Source organism: Cryptotermes secundus, unplaced genomic scaffold, assembly GCF_002891405.2.
Source record: "Cryptotermes secundus unplaced genomic scaffold, Csec_1.0 scaffold233, whole genome shotgun sequence".
NCBI classification, from domain to species: domain Eukaryota; kingdom Metazoa; phylum Arthropoda; class Insecta; order Blattodea; family Kalotermitidae; genus Cryptotermes; species Cryptotermes secundus.
In genome coordinates this window covers 837,893-857,631 of record NW_019739213.1, presented here as the reverse complement: position 1 = coordinate 857,631, position 19,739 = coordinate 837,893, and the positions used below count along the sequence as shown (strand labels likewise).

General features: G+C 40.0%; 1 protein-coding gene across 1 annotated transcript in view; it reads left to right on the top strand.

Moving 5' to 3' along the window:
* Positions 1-19,739, top strand: part of LOC111871667 (disintegrin and metalloproteinase domain-containing protein 22) — a 499,258-nt gene that overhangs the window by 276,898 nt on the left and 202,621 nt on the right. Inside the window, exon 4 of the mRNA XM_033754341.1 lies at positions 15,616-15,685. Within this exon, the coding sequence (XP_033610232.1) occupies positions 15,616-15,685 (70 nt within the window). The remainder of the gene's footprint in view (positions 1-15,615; positions 15,686-19,739) is intronic.

Genomic DNA, 19,739 nt, shown 5'->3' with positions numbered 1-19,739 from the left:
GCAATCTGTATCCATGCTACAATATACACGTATATAAGTTACTTTCCATGTCAGTGTGTCCAAATTTTTATCCGCTCTCATGACATTCGTCAACTCGTGTAGGCCCCCGATTTCTTCAGGCGTAGAGATTAGCTCTTGGTGTGGCCTGTGGATATGATTTCCATCTGTAGGTTGTGAACAATATTTAAAAATTTCGTTCTTCTAGCAAATAAAATGTGTCGCCTGTCTTTTTATAACATCCAACTGATTATTTGAGAATTTTTTGGTGAAGTGCCGCATTATTCAACGTTAAAACATGCAATAGGCCTATACATATTTGTCACTTCCGTATCTGACTAGATATTTAAGTAACTGAGTAACTAATTAATTAAGTCCAGGGAACAGAGTCCTTCTTGGGAATCTGATAGCCGCTTAGCTATTCAAGAAATTCCCGGATATATATGGAATATGAAACGTCTCAGGTATAACTCCTGTAGTCCGGTAAAAGTCATTTGATATTTCGGAGGAACATATCGCCTCCATCTTCAGGATCCAAGAGTAAGCCAAATGAGAAAACAATAAGAAGCAGGCATCCCGCTACCTATGAAACGTCGGTTGAACGTGAGTGGATTTTATTGCGTTATATCGAAGAAGATTACACCGTCCAATCATCACCATGCTCGGGGGAAGCCCAGGAATCACGACGTTACTAAATTCAGAATGAGATCTGGCGTATGTTATGACAAGTTAGGGTACAATACATAAAACAGTGAAATACTTCACATCGAAAAAGTGTCACCTATTAGGTACATGAGAGCGGTTCTATGCACATAAATCTTATTTCGCAGACATAAAAAATATGGCACGCTCACAGACACCAATACTGCCATATGTGATTTAATTTTAAATTCAAGGGATAGCATGGTAGATATAGTGACTGGTTACGGGCCGGAGTTCGAGTTCCGGTAGAATTAAGTATTTTCTCTTCACCATGTCGCCCACCCCCTCGTTGGTGGCTCCACCTAATCGTGGTGAGGGGGTTTGAGTATGCCAAGGACCCTGAGAGCTATACCAGCGGTAGCGTAGCTACTGGCAGGGCCTCCCTTGCTGGACAGGTCAAAGGGTAGGCATCAGACGAAGAGAGACACCAAAAACTGATGCCGGAAGCAGCGTCATCAGCAGCGACTTGAAGCACAGAGTAAATAATGCTCGAGATGGTTCAAGTTCGTATAGCAACAGGCGTGACCAGAGTGGTTTGAACGCCTATTGTACTGCGATGTGGAAAGCAAATGGAAAAACTACCACATTATCACTTTTCCTGGATAGTCTCTTTCCAAAACCAGAGATACCATGTATGCGAGATGTTTCATTTGTAGGAGAAAGCTCTAGATCGCATCAAGTGGAGGAACTGTTTTGGAAGAGACTGTGGACCTGTCGTCTTGACAGATTACTGATGAATGAAATGAATGTCGCCCAGACCGGCACTGGCGTTCACCCAATCTCCTATCCAATGGGCACAGGGAGTTCTTTCCCCAGGGGTAAAGCGGCCAGGGCGTGAAGCTGATCACTCACCTCCAGCTATTTCCGAGGTCAAGGAAACTTGAATCTGTACATCCACTCCCTCAATAGCCTTCAAGGCGTAGTGATTATACCCCCCCCCCCAATAATAACACCACAATAAAATTACTTCCCCGCTATCCTCCCCCTCCAAATAGACAAACCTAGATGGAGCTAGTACACACCTCGGCCATTCCTTAATGCTCTAACCAACCATGTTTCTAGTAACATCACAGCGGATAACTTCGTAAAAAGACACAACTAAACTAATTAACTTCATGGAACTGAGCCCCCAGCTCTGCAGCTACTCAAGAACTCCCAAAATTTCATGGTATCCGAAGGTTCATTACCAGGTCTACACTGGTCCTTAACCTGAGCCAGATCAATCCAGTCCATACACCCCATTCTATCTCTATAAGATCAATTTTAATATTATCCACCCACTTATGTTTTGGTCTTCCAAGTAGCCTCTTTCTACTGGCTTTGTCGCCAAAATTCTATATGCCTTCTGCTTCTCCCCCATTTTTGCTACATGCCCTGTCCATTTCGTCCTCCTTGACTTGATCATTCTAATTTTATTTGGAGAAGAGTACAAGTTATGAGGCTTCTCATTATGCAGTTTTCTTCAACTTCCTGTCACTTCATCTCTCTTCTGCCCAAATATTCTCCTCAGAACACTGTACTAAAAACCTTCAATCTGTGTTCCTCCTTTAATGTCGCGGACGAAATTTCACGCCCATAGATAACCACGGGCAGAATTGTAATTTTGTGTTCTATTTTTTACTTTTTTAGACAGAAAACGGCAAGACAAAAGGTTCTGGCCTGAATGGTAACGAACATCACCTAAATTCAATCTCCTCTTGATTTCCTCTCGAATCAAATTTTTGATCTGATGCTGTCGTTCCCAAATATCTGAATTGTGTCACATTTTCAAAGTATCTGTCAGCTATCTTTATGTCATGATTTTGCCCTGCATTCTTGCTACAGACAGTAATATATACTTAGTTTTTTCTGCCTTTACTTCTAGATCAGTCTACTCACTAGCATCAATGAAAGGTCCTGTTTTTTTTTCTCTTATGGTATCTATGTTATCTCCCAGTAGATCCATATCATCAACCTCAACCAGTAGCTCATGTGTCCCGTTTAAGTTTTGTTGAACCTGGTTTCCCTGAACCTTCCTAATTGCATATTCTAAGGCAAAGTTGAAAAGTAGTGGCGATAAAGTATCTCCTTGTTTTAGACCATTCTAGATATGAAAATTATCAGACAAATATTTACTTATACGGACATTACTATACGTTTCATTTAAATTCGTTTTAATCATTTCATGCGTATCCCAAACTCTATCAGAATATTGTACAATACATCCCTCCTAACTGAATCATTTGCTTTCTTGAAGTCTATGAATAGCTGATGTACTGTCTCATCGTACTCCCATCTTTTCTCCAGTATCGGACGAAAGTAAAATGTCATCAGTAGTTGATCTGTGAAGCCTAAACTCACACTGATGATCCCCAAACAATTTTATCTGCGTATGGACTTAACCTTGAGAGAGGGATATTTGATAGAATTCTGTATGAAGTTGATTGCAGTAATATCTCACCATAATTAATATAGTCAGTTTCATTGCCCTTTTGTGAATTGGTACAACAATAGACTCCTTTCGCTGATGAGGCAATTCTGCCTTGTTCCAAAGATAATTGATGAATTTATGGATCTCAGACTGTAATATTTCGTCTCCTGCTTGAATGAATTCCACCGGAATTTGATCGATACCTGATGTTTTATACCTTCTTAACCTTCCAATACCAATTTCAAACTCAAAAGGACTAGGTTCAGGTACTAACAGCTCAACTGTAACAAAATTAAGGGATTTAATTAAACCTAATTTTTCATCGTACTATATTTGCACGTGTATTCATATTACAGCTATTTACAGCAACTCCGTAACTTTAATAACAACAACGTACTCTGCAACGTAGTGTAAACCACAACATCCAATAAAGTAGGTACTGCGACATGGCTTCACTGTTCGCCGTTATATATCCCAATAAAGGGTAAGTTACATACATGTATTCCACTACTACCAGTACACGCAACACAATAAGGGCTACCTCACTTAAGTACCAGTAATTCACCTGTTGATATTTAATTAAATAAACAGTCATAAAAACTGAGTGAGGCTCACAACTGAATTTCACCCATTTCTGGCACGATTAGTCTGTATATGAAGCAATTACTCCCACGCTGCTTTGTCTATTGAAAAAGAAAACTGCATTGTATAAAGTGAGCAAACTCCATACAGATGAGCCCTTCATGAGAAGCCCTCAGTTGCGCAGCTTGTCAAGAATTTACCGGCATTTTATGGAAGCAGAATGTTCATTACGGTCTTCACAAGAGCCCTCTACTAGTCCTTATCCCGAGCCAGAGCAATCCAGTCCATACCACCTCATCTTATCTCTTAGAAATCCATCTTAATATTATCCTCTCACCTACTTCTTGGTCTTCCTAATAGTCTAATTCCTTCTGCCTTTCCCACCAATATCCTATATGAATTCTTCTTCTCCCCATTCGTGCTACTTACCTTGCCTATTTCATCCTCCTTGACTTTATCATTCTAATTATACTGGGCGAAGAATAGAGGTTATGTAGTTCATCAGTGTGGAGTTCTCTCCAAATATTCTCCTCAACACCCTGTCCTCACACACCCTCTGTCTATGTTCCTCCCTTAATATCAGAGACCAAGTTCCATAACCATAAAGGACCACATGAAGGTCTTGTTGGAATTAAAATATCTGGGACTTTCCTCTTTACATTACATACCAAATAGATTTTGTAGTTGTATTTGGATATTTGGAGCGGCAATGGCTCAGTCGGTATAACAGTTAGCCTACGGGCTATAAGACAAAGGAATCGGGTTTCGATCGCCGATGGAGACAAGGGATTATTGTCTTCTCCGCAGAGTCCATAACATTCTGGGTCTCAACCAGCCTTGTATCCGGACAGTATTGGAGGTAAAGCGGTCGGGGCGTGAAGCGAGGCTCTATCTTCTCTTCCCCCATACGTCTTCATGGCCTNGCTCTCCGCATTCCAAGCCATTCTACTGCTCTGAAGATGGAGGCGCTACGTTCCTCCGAAATGTCGGCCAAAACGAAGAATACACGGTGCCTAAACCCAGAAGACGACTTTCTTCTTTGACGAAATCTGTTTGTGTTAAATATTTGTATCATTATGCCGCACAAAGTTATACCGTGTTTGGATGAGGCAGTCGTTCGTTATGGTGGAACACATAAATTACTTGCTTTTCGTATTTTCCGTTTTATATTACCTGATAGTGATGTCGTTATTAACGTCGCATGTAATTAATGTATTAGGTCTCACAAGTGCTCGTGCGGTTTAGTGAAAGATGGAGAGGGAGCACGTGATAGAATCTGTTAAGGGTTGTATTGGCGAGCAAAAAGTTCTCTGCTCTCTCTCTCTCTTTTGATTCTGTGACGTAACAATCTGCTTTTATTATTACAGCCAAGCTAGCACACATAAGGGTCAATAAATCAAGCGAGTGTTGGGGGAGAGGCAGACCTCAATTCAGTTCAGCTGCTGTATCTAATATATTAGACATAGCTGCCGCCCGCCCACATGTTGTTACGAGAATGTTGTTGTAGAGTTGACTTTTCCTAAAGCCTTATTGAGTGGTGTTGTGTTATAGCTAGAAATGATGATACAAAATGATGATGATTACATATCTGTAGTGAGAGTTTATGAATGATATATCAAACCCATATTACTTCGCATGCAAGGAATGGGATGTCACATTGTGAAGAATGTGGTTATGTTTCCCTCAGTTCAGTGATAGACCAGAATGCAGTAGTTTGATGTATGAAATAAAAATGTACAGATTTTGTCTGCTGTTGTTACAAAAAACATTGTAATGTTTTGACTCTATTTGTTACCGGTAATATCAGTTTCGGCCGGTCACGGTAGCCGAGCGGTCTAAGGCATGTACTGTTTTCGCTTGCTTGGAAACAGGGATCGTGGGTTTGAACCCCACTCAGGGCATGGATGTTTAGTTTGTGTGTGTGCGGTTTTCTATGTTTGTGTACAGGTAGAGGCCTTGCGACGAGCTGATCACATGCCCAAGGAGTCCTACCGAATGTGTAAGATCTAGAAAAACCGAAGTGAACAGAGAAGTTCATGGAAGTAGGCCTAGGCCCACTGGAGCTGTAGTGCCAAGGAAAAAATGTCAGTTTCGTGCATAACCCTATTCCCGAAGTCCTAGGATTGTATCTTGACTCCTTGTTTCTGCCTTTTTTTTTTTTTTTTGTATCTTCAAGCAAATTCCGGTAAAATTACAAATTGTTACACGTCTTTTCTGATGTCCCGCTCAGAACTACCGTACTTCAGCCTTTGTTTCTTATTTCTTAGGCGAGAAGTTAATTTTGAATTCATTACTGTATTCGTTGCTGTGTGAGAGAAGAAAAATGACCTGCTTTAAGGCAACTTGCAAGAGGCTTCTGAAGAAGGTCATAATAAAATAATTAACATGTATAAAATTGCAGTTGGTATAGCTATTGGCTGCGGGCTGAACTTCTGACGGACTGGAGTTCGAGTCCCAGTAGGAATGAGATTTTTGTCCTCTCCATGTTGTCCAGACCGGTTCTTAGCCTCACCCAGCCTTTTTCCCATGGGAACTTGGTGATCTTTCCCCAGAGGTTAAGCGGCGGGGACGTGAAGCTGACCACTCACCTCCACATATTTCCGAGCTCAAGAGAACGTGAATTGATACATCCACTCCGTCATCCGTCTTCATGGTGTAGAGTTTAACTTGCTAAGAGCAGGAACAGCTCTATCTTCACCTTTATAAAGTCAAGTAACTGACTGATATTTGGCTTTCGTGTCAATTAATTATAAAACGTCTCAATTTATTAATTATCTTCACCATAAATTTAATGTATCACGATAAAATGACTAAAGTACCTGAAGGTACCTTTCCTAAAACTACTCTCTTTATTATCATTGGTTTTCTACATCAGCGAAGGCTCTAATATAGTTTACCGTGGTTGATGTTTGTTTCTACACTAGTAAATTAAGAGTCTTCTACATTATCAAAAACCTACATATATGTTTGATATTTTATGTGAACGTTGTTGAAAAATCAATAACCTTTAAAAGCAACTCCATGGATCAAAGTCTTTGTTGAAAATCTGAAAATGGCTGAGCGGGTGAAGACATGGCCCACCTTTTATACAATCCGAAATGTTACTCCTGTGATCACAAGATCCCCACAGCTGGATCCTGTCTTGAGCCAGTTGAATCAGATCTACACATCCCTATCCCATCCAGTTGCCCATCTACGGTTAATTCTTTCTAGTGGCATCAGAAACTTCAAGTTTTCTTCTTCATAAGTGCATCTGTTTTCTGACTATACGGTGCAGTGTCTCTAGACTGACAATTTTTTTTAATTACGAGTCTTTTTCTGAATTGAATAAGTTTAGAAATGACGTCTGCGATGTCAAAGAGAAGTGCTGTTGATAACTATATGTACTCGTATTCGAAATGGAGTACACTCATATTTTATTACAACAGTCACAGCCATCCAATGCTTTTCCCACAAATAAATAACCCCAGTGCAATTAGTTAAGTGGTTTTTCGTAACTCGGTTATTTCTTCACAGTCTTTCGTCAGTCTCACTTGATAATTAATGAATTGTTCAATAAGTCATATAATTAGTTGTCCAGTATCTTAGTCGGCCAGTCAGTTTATCAGTTGGTCAAACACAGGTTTCTTACTTCAGCTACGATCATTTCTCAGTTGATCTGTTACAGCGAGCTTCACTAGATCTCGTGGTTCCTTCAAATGTTTTACGCTTCTTGATGCTATCAAAACACAGCAACAAACAAAAAAACTCCGTGGCTTGAGTCCGCGAGAGAACTATATCGACCGAGCGACCGCCGCTTGTCGGCGAAGTTAGTGCCAACTTTAGCAGGTAGAGGTTGTCATGTGGTCAGCGTAAAGAATCCCCACGGCCGTTAATCTCGGTTTTCTAGACCGGAGCCGCTTTTACCCTGAAATAGCTCCTCAATTATCTTCACGAGGCTGAGTGGACCCCGTTCCAGACCCATTATTTCTCAGGAAATCTGCTAGTTCCGATAATCGAACCCTGGACCTCTGGATGTGTAGCTAGGAACTCTGATCATCAAACCACAGAGGCGGTGCTATCACAATATTTTATTAAATTCTCTTCGTACACAACATTTTCCTACTATAAGCATGACAGAGAACATTCAATTTTATTATGGTTTGGCCCCTCGAGTAGTTCAGAGGAACGAATGATAGATCGTTTAATTCAGGATGTGTTACTAGTAGAGTTGTATGTGGTTTCATGCTATTTCTCTTCATTCTGGGTGTCATAATGCAATGAAAGAAAATGTCCTCAGGCTCTGCGTGGGCATGAATAAATGAAGTAGAAGGCGGAAGTTTGTTTACTGACCCGATTCAATAGCCAAAACTTGTTCACTTGGAGCTATGACGTATTTTGTAAATGTTGATATTTGTTTTCAGATGGTCTGGAAAATTGGTTAGAAAAATATATAGCTTCTGTTATATCTTTTTCGTTCCCGGAAATTGGTGTAGAGAATCATCTCTCTGCTTCTCCAAAAATGTAACCAGAGTGCAGAATATTGGAATACACCCTTCGGAACTTACGTGTATTCTTTACCGTCTACAGCTCTTGAAATATTCTTTGGTTTTGCTCACAAACGAATATTATTTACTTTAGTACTGAACCTTCCTGCCAAGAACTGAGTTAGCATACAAACTGTATATTACTTTTGATGATTTAGGCTGTCGAATAATTCATGAAGAATAAAATTATTAAATGGCGGAAGGAAAAGCTAGACTTCATAAAAAAAATTGTGAAGTGACTCGAGTGGTTTGCAGATACATTCGACTCAAAATATCTTTTGTCCTGTGTTACGTCACAGAAAGAGGGGAAAGGTATATGAAGGAAAGAAACAGCAAAGGAGAGTTCAATGAAAACTTCCGTATGCGCTATCGTTTGACAGACTCCTTCAAAACATACCCTGGTGTTTGTCAACCCACATTTTTATTTGTGATAGTCAGCAAAGCACGACTGTAGAACACAGACTTAAAAAATTACAGCCATCTATAAAATTCATTATAGGAAAGAAATCACATGAACACGTTAGTTTCCTAGATCTGACAGTGCATTGCAAAGACAATAGATTACAATTCTCAATATATAGAAAACTGACATTGGAAAACCGAATAATTCTTGCCATCCATGTGAACATAAACTATCACGCAACTGATAAGTATTAAATTGATTTCACACATAACCAATAACTGGAAAAGGGGAAGACACAGAAATAAATATCCTCAAAAACATATTACACAATAACGAGTATAACACAAAATTAGTTGAAAACCTTTCTCCTCGACAGAACAAGATGCACATACTAACGCCCAACATCAAAATATAAAATGGATTACCTTCACATACAGCGGTGAAGAAGTAAGAAAATCGCTAAACTTTTTAGAGACAAAGCAAATAAGAGTAGCTTTTCATATACAAAATACAATATGAAATATTATATACTAAAGCCCCGTAAACAAGGAGATAGGTACAACAGGAGTGGCATTCAAGAAGTGAAATGCCCAGATTTTCCACTAAAATACATCAGACAAACAGGAGGGACACTTAATTTTCAGATATAAATAACATATTCAAGCAGTCAGAAGCAACAATAGTAATTCGGGTTACTCAAACCAAGTACTAAAATCAGAACAATTGTATGGAACAATGACGGACACCATGGATATTATAAAAACAGATAGGAAAGGAAACATTTAAAAACCATTGAAAAATATTTCACCTATATATTAATGATATATATGTGTATATATCGACACATACAACCCCATATTTGAGACATTGCACCCCGTCCCCGTTTCACTATAAGGCAGGATAAAAACACACTAAATACCCATACTGGCAGCACGTACATATCAGAAAACATCAATGCATTATACAAGCGGGGTAATGGACCTACAACGAAAGAGACATATGTATCAAATGAAAATTAAAACAGAAAAAGAAGTTATACGTATAAAGAATATAACAACATTATCTTTACACTTTCAAGATAAGAATCAAGGTTTACATGAACATGAACGAACTATATGAAACACCCGCGCCGCCGAAGATCACGATAACAGATCCCACAAGGGGATCGAAACCATTTTACTAAATTTAATAGGGCGACGTATTTATATTGCATTCTAATCGCAATTTTAATTTTAATTTACAAGGTAAGCAGTGAAATGGGCAGTTTAATTTAACGAGGACACCTGATGATGGCCGTATACGTGCGAAACATGTGAATAGAGATTAAAGAGACTGAAACAATATTGTGTTGCATTGTGACTGAAGTGTATATTGATGAAATAAGAGTTATTGTGCGCCACGCGACTTCCATTTGGTTTCCATCCCCGCCTCATCTCTTCATATAAACATGTCAGTACAAAAATGGTTCAGAGTTTACTTCCATGGACTAATGGAGTACAGTATTCGTTGAGAAGTTAACAGTGGGCCAGCTACTGAAGAAATTCCCAAACTTTATGGAACCTGAAGCCTTTTTACAATATTCACGAGAGCCGCCACTGGTCCCTGTCCTGAGGAAATGAATGCAGTTCACATCATTAAATCGTAGTTCTTTATGATGCATTGTGATATTTTCGTCCTAGGTAAGCATTTGTTTGGAAACTATTCTCTTCCTTTAAGCTTTTCCGACTGAATATGTTCACTTTTCACATCTCCCTTGCAGCTTACATCTCCAATCCAGTTCATCCTCCTTGAATTGTTCACCCCAGTATTTCACCAAGAGCATACACAATGAAGCTTAAGTGTAGATGTCACTGGTAGAAATTAATGTACACTAAGCATTCTCCTCTATAATACCTAACCTTTTATAAGTCTGAAACATGTAAGGCATGTTTTATCAAAAAAGCAAAGGCAAAGGTTAATGTCTTATCGTTATGACAGTCAGCACAACAATAAAGCGAAATATCTTCGGTTGAAGATGAGGTTAAGTTGTCCCTGGGCTTTAAGTGATGTATCACCACGTCATCAAGACGTGTGTGGGCGTGGAGTTATAGCTCTACAAGTCTTAACCCCGGCTCTAGACAGAGATGAATGACTGCAGTCTGCAACCACCTGCTCATGCTGGGTCCTCGCTCGCGGATTTTTATACCCTGAAGATGGAGGCGATGTGTTTCTCCAAAACGTCAGTTTACACAATACCTACATGGTACCACACCCAAGAAGACGACATTCTTCAAGAATTAAACCGAACGTTCCATTGCAAAGAACTAGATTTATGGAAAATTTACAGTTGTCAATACTAAATATTTCGTTAGATAATGGTTGCAAATAAATCGATCGTCTTAAGAATTCATAACAGAAATCTGATGTATAAATTATTGAATCACATTATTGTATAGTCTGACATTTCCTCTGGTCCTGCACTCTCTTGGACAAATCACCTTTCGTCCCTAAGACCCATGGTTCAGACATCGGCACCCAAAACCACTACTCTTGGGATCTCACCTTAATACAACCACATTCAAACGCCAGTTATAGCTTGCATACAGCCTTAGCTTTGAGTCTAAGTGCGAAGTAATGACAGGAACACTTCTGAATGTCCTTACCTTCATGCTGGCATCATGTCACGCCCATCTCTTCCTGCTACATCCTGCCCCGTAAGTCCAGATGTTCTCCTTGTAACCCTGTACTCATTCTCTTTCTTCGTTCTTCCGGTAATATGAGAGGCCAAATTGCACACTTCCGGAAACAACAGGTGCAATTCTGCTTTAGTGTGTTTTAATCTTGACGTTGCTACCAAGGAGGAAAGAGCTTAAAGGATTCCGATTTAATTAGTGATTCTAAATTTTGTAAATCATCAAGAGTGAAATAATTATTTGTAGTTCCGACCTGTAGGTTGTTAATAAGTCCAATTACCAATCTGAACCCGCCTCTTAGTCACTGTGACAAGCCAAAAAACTTTTGTTATTTGTTTCTGGTTTATGTAACGGCGCCGGTTATGGTAGCTGGGCGGTCTGAGGCATGCACTGCCTTCGCTCGCTCAGAAGCCGGGATCATGAGTTCGATTTCCACACAAGGCATGAATGTTTCGTATGTGTATGTATTTATTCTGTGTCTGTGTTGTCCTGTGTTTAGGCAGAGGCCTTGGGACGACCTGATCACTCCCCCATGGAGTCCCACCGTCTGTAAAATGATCAAGATGAAAAAAACAAACCTCGACACCGTAAGAGCATAAGAGGAACGGATTAAGTAAGTTTTGTAACGGCGCTTTCCATAGCTCAGATAATGAGCGTGGAATGATGGGATGGATAGTAAATAATGAATTGGACGCGATATGCAATGAAACGACCGTGATTTAATTTTTTGTACTATCCAGATAGTAATCTGGATGAACTAAGGAAAGACACGAAATCCTGTTGGATAGAAACAGAGACATGAACCCGAAACCTCCTGAATAAGAAGCAGAAGCGCTACGTGTTCAACCGCCTCGTTCGGTGACCTGATCTCGTTGTTAATTTCAGCACTGTTGATGAACAGCAACCAGTTCGGTTCTGTAAAATGAGAAGTTCAAGGCTGTCCGATCTCTAGTCTCTTGTGTGTTGCCCCAATGAGGACGTTCTCATGGAACTGATGGTCCAATGCGGAATTTGTTGTAGACACATTAGAGACCGTCTCATGGAACTGACGGTCCAATGTGGAATTTGTTGTAGACACATTAGAGACCTTCTCATGGAACTGACGGTCCAATGCGGAATTTGTTGTAGACACATTAGAGACCGTCTCATGGAACTGACGGTCCGATTTTGAATTTGTTGTAGACACACTAGAGACCGTCTCATGGAACTGACGGTCCAATATTGAATTTGTTGTAGACACATTAGAGACCGTCTCATGGAACTGACGGTCCAATATTGAATTTGTTGTAGACACATTAGAGACCGTCTCATGGAACTGACGGTCCAATGCGCAAGTTGTTCGTAGACACAGTACGACCTTCTCAAAGTAATACTTAACAGTCTTGACTTTAATATTTCAATCTCTGCTCTCAATTTGCCCTGTGTTAAATTTTCTGGTTTTGTAAGAAGCGAATTTCTAACTTGTTGTACAGGAGCGTTAATGTCATTGCGTTGCTTACTGCTGTTTCGTTGTTGTTCTTAGCCTACGTATATGCCTTTTTACATGCTGAACGTTGGTAATGATATTAAAACAAATTCCAGTCAGAGACAAACTCGTATGCTGTTTGTGAAAGACAGTGTCTCCACAAAAATAATAGAATTTCGGACACGTAATATTACGATAGACATGACCAAACATGTTGAAGGTTCTACATTAAATATACTTCGCTCACAACCTGCTGGAAATATTAAAGTTTCAAAATTTAGATACGAGTATTTAGAATTTAAAATATCTTAAGATATTTNGGTGGGAAGCCAGTGACTAACCGCTTGAGCTATGCCGCGGTCAAAGTAACCACTTAACCGACGAAGAAGAAGACTGGAAATGATATTAATATGGATGCATTACAAACAAATGCTCTGCGTTTTATTGATATGTATTGAATGGATCTAAATACTAGTATGTTACTGAAGGAAAAAACTCCACTCGCATTCGTGTGTATGTTTGTACCCCTTAGATGCTTAGATTCTTCCTAGATTTCACCCCAATAGTAAAGTAGTTACTACACATTCTGTGCTGAATATAACACCGTTCCATGTCTAGAAGTACTGTTTGCTTCCTTCCTGCCCTTGTACGAGGGGTATCAGGAAAGTAAAGACAGAAATCCAGTAAAAATGCAGGGGACATGTTCCCCCCCCCCCCCAAAAAAAATGACAGTGCTGCTGTATGAGATAGGAACTGTTTGATAGGGCTGAGTTTACAGTCACGGCAACGTTGAATTCGCAGTGTGTGTTTAAAATTGCCTTGTCGATTCAAAATCCCGCCAAATGGGAGGTTCGGCAGTAATTCCATGTGTTCAGTGCTGCTGAAATTCATCGCCAACTTGTTTCTGTTTACGGCGATGATGTTATGAACAGTAAAAAACTAAGGCCATTCGTTGTCACTGTTGAAATCATCCAAAAGATTGATGAAAACTTTCGTGCTGGCGGAAGTTTAACCATCGATGAACTTCATCAACAGTGTCCAGAAGTGTCGAGAACTGTTCTTCGTGGCTAACAGAGCAGGCGGGAGATTTCTACGAAGCTGGAATAATAATAATAAAAAAAGAAATCATTCCCAGACTAACGAAGTGCATTGCGATCCATGGTGACTATGTTGGAAAGTAAATAAAACTGTGTTGTAAAAATGCTTTGGAAATATTTACTGTATCTTTACTTTCCGGATATTATTCGTATATTTAATTTTGTGTAATGCAGGGCTGATGCTTCGAACTCCAAACGAAGGCCATGCGTATGAAAATGGGATTATTCTGTACACAATGAAGATATAAGCCGTGTCAATATGGACTGAACTTCTAATGTTTCGGAGACTGTTTCGGAATTCGTCATCAGGGATGGATGTGCTCAGACTTCGTTGCATTCATTCGTAGTGAAATCCAAACCTTTGTTGGGCATATTTTATCCGTTCGTCTCTCTAAGAATGAACCTGAAGGAACGAGAAGTAGAATGTAGTACCTTGAAGAATGTTTTATATGATTAAAAATGTGATTAAAGGAAGATGACAACTTCAAAATGAAACGAAACAATAATAATAATAATAAATTGAGAAGGTTAGAAATCTTTGCACCAAAGAAGCAGGAGCCGAACTCTTCTTATACATTTCGTTAACTGCATTCTGGGAACGAATACAAGCTTTTTGTACAAAATTTGTCTGATTTCTTGACTCTTACTACACATGCGCGACGGAAACCTACTCCAGACCCTTCACATTTCTTTAAGTTTACACCGTTCTGTCGGAGTAAGCCGATTTAAGCGGTAAGATTTCCGAGTATTATTTAGGAGGTTCTCGATTCGAATCCCAGCTAGGCACAGGCTTTCCTGACTGAAGTTTTTCGTGATTTCCATTCAGCCCTTCCCTGCTAATTCCGAGAGAGTACCTTACATTAGGCCACGTCTTACCACGTATTTTACAATACACCGTTCACTGTCATCACCAATTCGTTCGACGCAACACGGCACGGTCTACGTAACTAGGTAAACTAGAGATGAACAAACGTAAACTGAGTGTTGTTTGTGACGGTAAAATTGTCCCTCTTCTTAATTAATTAAGCATCACAGCTGTACGAGTGGAGGAGTGGAAGTATAACTGAAGAATTCTTGGCCTTGTCACTAGATGGAAATGAGTGGTCAGCTACTCGCCTCGGCCGCTTCACCCTCGGGAATATCGCTTCCTGTACCCATTGCGTGGGAGGCTGGGTGGAGTCCAGAGTAGGTCTCGGCACTGTCGAGTAGATAAAAAGCTGGTTCTTCTGGCGGGAATCGAACTCCGTCCTTAACCAGTCGCTATACCGACCGAGTTATCTCGATTCAAAGTACTTCTTTTGGCTTGTTTTGGACTTCATCCATCGTCTGGTATGTAAAATGCAAAAGACCACGACGTTTCGGAGACTGCATCTGTCTCCGTCCTCAGGTGGGTGGGGCAGGATAAACCTACTCAGTTGGGCCCGTTAGAAAGAGCTAGTCTCAATCATTGGTCCAGTGAGTAGGTTTATCCTTCCCCACCCACCTGAAGACGGAGACACATCCAGTCTCCGAAACGCCGTGGTCTTTTGTCTTTTACATACCAGACGATGGATGAAGTCCAAAACAAGCCAAAGAAGTACAGTATACACCATCGTTGATACACCATATGTTGATGAGAATAAAAAAGGTTCACTTTTGTTAGTTAAATTTCCTTCTGCAGTTTTAATACAGGATAAGAATACCTGGAACTGTACTTATGTAATTGAAAAAAAGCGTGTTATGTATATTTGGTGTCTCATTGTATACGTTATACTGTTACAGGCAGCTGTTGGCTCCGAACCTGGTGCAGAAACATTTCCTTGCCAGCGGAGCGGAGCAAGTGTCTAAACAGGTAAAGTACAGCAGAGACACCTAGCTAAGTAAGAACTAACAAGTTACTTTATACTGCAATGAACGGGTCTACATGTTCCCTTATCGTACGAGGAAGTACCACACCCATAAAACAGAAATGTAACTTAGAAACTTTATACGTTTTAAGATGTGATATATTTACCAAATTTGTATCTAAACATAGTTGAAACATCTTCCAACTGAGTGAAAAAATGAAGAAATATTATTTTGTCTTATTTGGATAGATATTGATGGGGGAGAAGAGGAATGCATATAGGATATTGGTGGGAAAGCCAGAAGGAAAGAGACCACTGGGAAGACCAAGGCGTAGGTGGGTGGACAATATTAAAATGGTTCTTAGAGAGGTAGCATGGGATGATACGGATTGAATTGATCTGGCTCAGGATAGGAACCAGTGGAGGGCTCTTGTGAACACGGTAATGAACCCTCGTGTTTCATAAAACACTGGGAAATTTTTGAGTAGCTCCACAAATGGTGGCTTCTCAAGAAGAGCTCAGCTCCATTGATCGAGTCATGTCCGTAAATCTGTAGGCCTACATGACGTACAACATTTGTGTCGCTATTGTACGTACACGAATACCGTCTGAAACACTTTTCGGCTCGATACATCTTACTTTCTTGCTTTTTCCGGCTTCCTGCATCGGACCTAATGGAGAACACTGAAAGTCTTTTTGCAATTGACCCCGTTCTGTCCCTAATATGTACGGTGGCCACGGATTTTGACGCGATGTGCAGGAATTTCGATAGTACTTCTGAATGAGATTCAGTATTTCTACTTACGTGAATACGTTTTAAATTTTAAATTTAAATAATCATTCCTTCTTTAGACTTTTAACTACCATGCATGCTGATATGCCAATAGAATCAACGGTATCTTGGGCAAGGGCCGGGCAGTCCTGCTTCTATGTAATGAGATTAACCAACTGCATGAAGCCGAGTCCTTCTTGAGAAGGCACCAGTCGTTAATCTGCTCAAGATTTTCCCAAAATTTTATGGAACCTGAAGGTTTATTACCGTGTTCACAAGAGCACACCATTGGTGATCACTCTAATCCAGATTAATCCAATCCATTCCATCCCACTCTGTTTCTGTAAGATCCATTTTATTATTATTTTACCACTGCCTGTATATCTTCCTATTACTTTCATTCTTCTGGTTTTGCTATGAACAATCTCTCTGAATTTCTGTTCTTCCCATGCTTGCTACATACACTGCCATCTCATCATTCTTGAATTAATTATTCTAATGATATTTGTCAAAGGGTACAAATTATGAAATAACATGGTGATATATTTACTGGTATTGTTTGGTGTGATCATTAAGAGCATGAAAATATAATTTCAGCGTTAAATAATCCATTACGACCGATTAATGTTGAATTCGTATTTCGTATTTTAACTCTTGTTAATAATCTCTGAATCAGAATTTCATCAAAACCCGAGAGCCAAGGAAAGTAAAAAGGTACAGAGAAACAGACTGGTTTTTAAGGCTTTCTTGGTAGGAATAGCAGATAATACAGAAGCTTTTACGAATATAAATGTTTCTGTTAAATTAAGTGAAGAATTACTCTCGATGCACGTCACTGTACCCGTGGAGGGAACTAATTCTGAGACTCAGAAATGGAGGCGTACCTTACCGCAGGCATCTGCCTGTAACCGGCGGTTTGCATGGGAACGTACTCTCTGCTTCATGGCGAGAAGCCCAAGTGGAGAGGACTCTAAGTGCTAACATAAATTAAAAGGAAACTTTTACGAGGCAAGAAAGTCGTAAAAAACAATCGCTGCAACACTTGCTTCTCATGTTCTCTACATGGTACGTGCTCAAATTGAAGCCGAAAGCCTTGTGTTTCTTAACAGTGACCTACAGGTTTGCCGTAAGACTAAAGAGCCTTGTCGTAATTTTCTTATCTCACTTAAATCTACGTACTATGCATGAGATGAGTGAGGATCGTGAAAACGTATATGTCGATATTTTAACAAATTTTGGTCAGGATAGGATGCAGTGATGGGATTTTGTGTATACGGGTAATGAACTTCATGGATCCACCTCTTGCCGAGGTCAAGAATGGGGGGGGGGCTATGCGTTCACTTCTCAATAAGTCTTCATGGCATAGTGCTTAATTAATTAAACACAGGGACGACTTTACCGCTACCTAGTACGCAAGTAATGTCTTAACAAGCCGAGTAATCATTAACTCTCAAATGGGACTCTGTCCCATGGAATTAGTGCCTGCAGGATGTTAATTTCTACTACTTAATTCACTCTATTAATTCTAAAACTTTGTGTCAAGGCCTACACACTTTTATATTTACAACATTTAGCACAAAGAGAGTAGGGATAGGTCAGTCGGTGTAAGACGGGGTTAGGGGTTGACGGAAGGGGGTTAGATTCCCGGCAGGGCAATTCTCCTCTCCTCTCCACAGCGTCTGGACCGGCTCTGGGGCCCAACCAGTTGCCTGTCCTAATGGGAATAGCGAGCGATTTCCACGAAGACGAAACGGCCGAGTCGTGAAACTGATCACTCACCCTTATCTAGTGCCGAGCTGTGGTGTTATAGGCAATGCTACTTTGCTTTCACATCCCCCTTACCAAAGAATCCATTAACCTTTTTAGCTTACTTTCCTTATTTTGAACAAATAAAAGGGGGTTATGGGACCATCTTGCTATCTCTGTGCTAGGTAACGGCTCGGTAAACATGTTCCCCCGAAACAATAGAAGAAATGTTGGGCGAAGTGTTTTCTAAGAGGTCCAAGTATATAAAATACTCAGAATGTAGTGAACTGTCCTTTCTTTCTCTCTCTCCTGGGAAACAAGGCGCTATTTCTTCGCAGAACCTCTTGTTGTTTAGATACTTCATGCCCATCATGAGTCCCACCGGTAGCAATTTCCACTGAACTCCCAGAGACATTTCAGTAGTCGAACCAGTGGTGCATATAATTTAACACATGAATAAATGAATATTTGTTTCGATGTGCCACACGCAGTTAAATTCCCTGTGACACCTTTACCATTATTGCGTACAGTCTGTTTCTTGTACAGCAGATTTCGTTATACTATGCACAAATAACGATGCTGATTGGATTGAACTGGCTTAGGATATAAACCAGTCGACAGATTTAGTTTAAGACTGTTTGGATGCGTAAGGAGTATTTCACACATGGAATATATGAGAAATGCATACATAATTCTAGTGTGAAAACTTAAAGAAAATAGAACACTAGGAAGAATCTGGCTTAAAATGCATTTAAAGGAATGAGATGTGAGATTATGGGCTGGATTAGTCTTGTTCAACATAGGGTCAGGTGGTAGGTATGGTAATGAACAGAGAGATTCTATAAAAGGCGAGGAATTTCTTGACTAAATAAGTCACCGATAGCTTCTCAACAGAATATCTGCGCAATAGAGTTAGCTCTGTTGAAATTTCTGACTAATATTAGCGAACAAATAAGTTTAATGCATAAGAATCACCGATGACTTTGTTACGTGTATACCGGTACAATGCATTACTTTGCTAATCAACACAGTCTAGGAAATTATAACTTGATATTGTGGACACACAGATGTGATAGGAGCTACTTTTATCCAGTGTTCATGTGTACGGTTGGAATTATTAGGTCGATTCAAAAATCAAATGACGTTATTGGGAATCAAACCCACGATCTTCCTGTTTGTAATATAGTGCCTCAATCAACTACGCTACCGTGTAACAAATGTCAGATAGTAATTGAACGGTCACACGGTAGCGTAGTTGATTGAGGCACTATATTACAAACCGGAAGATCGTGGGTTTGATTCCCAATAAGCTCATTCGATTTTTCAATCGACCTAATAATTCCAACCGCACTATAGCCCTGTGTTCAACGCAACCTCTAACAGAAATAGGTACTGGAAATCTTCATGGGGGTAAAGGGCGGCAGAAGGGTAAGGCTAACCTCACCGCCATCTGTGAACCGATTGTATAGAAAATGTGGGAGCCTCGACGTCTCACAATCCTATGGGCCCCCACGACCTGTTACAGAGATAGCTTTACCTTT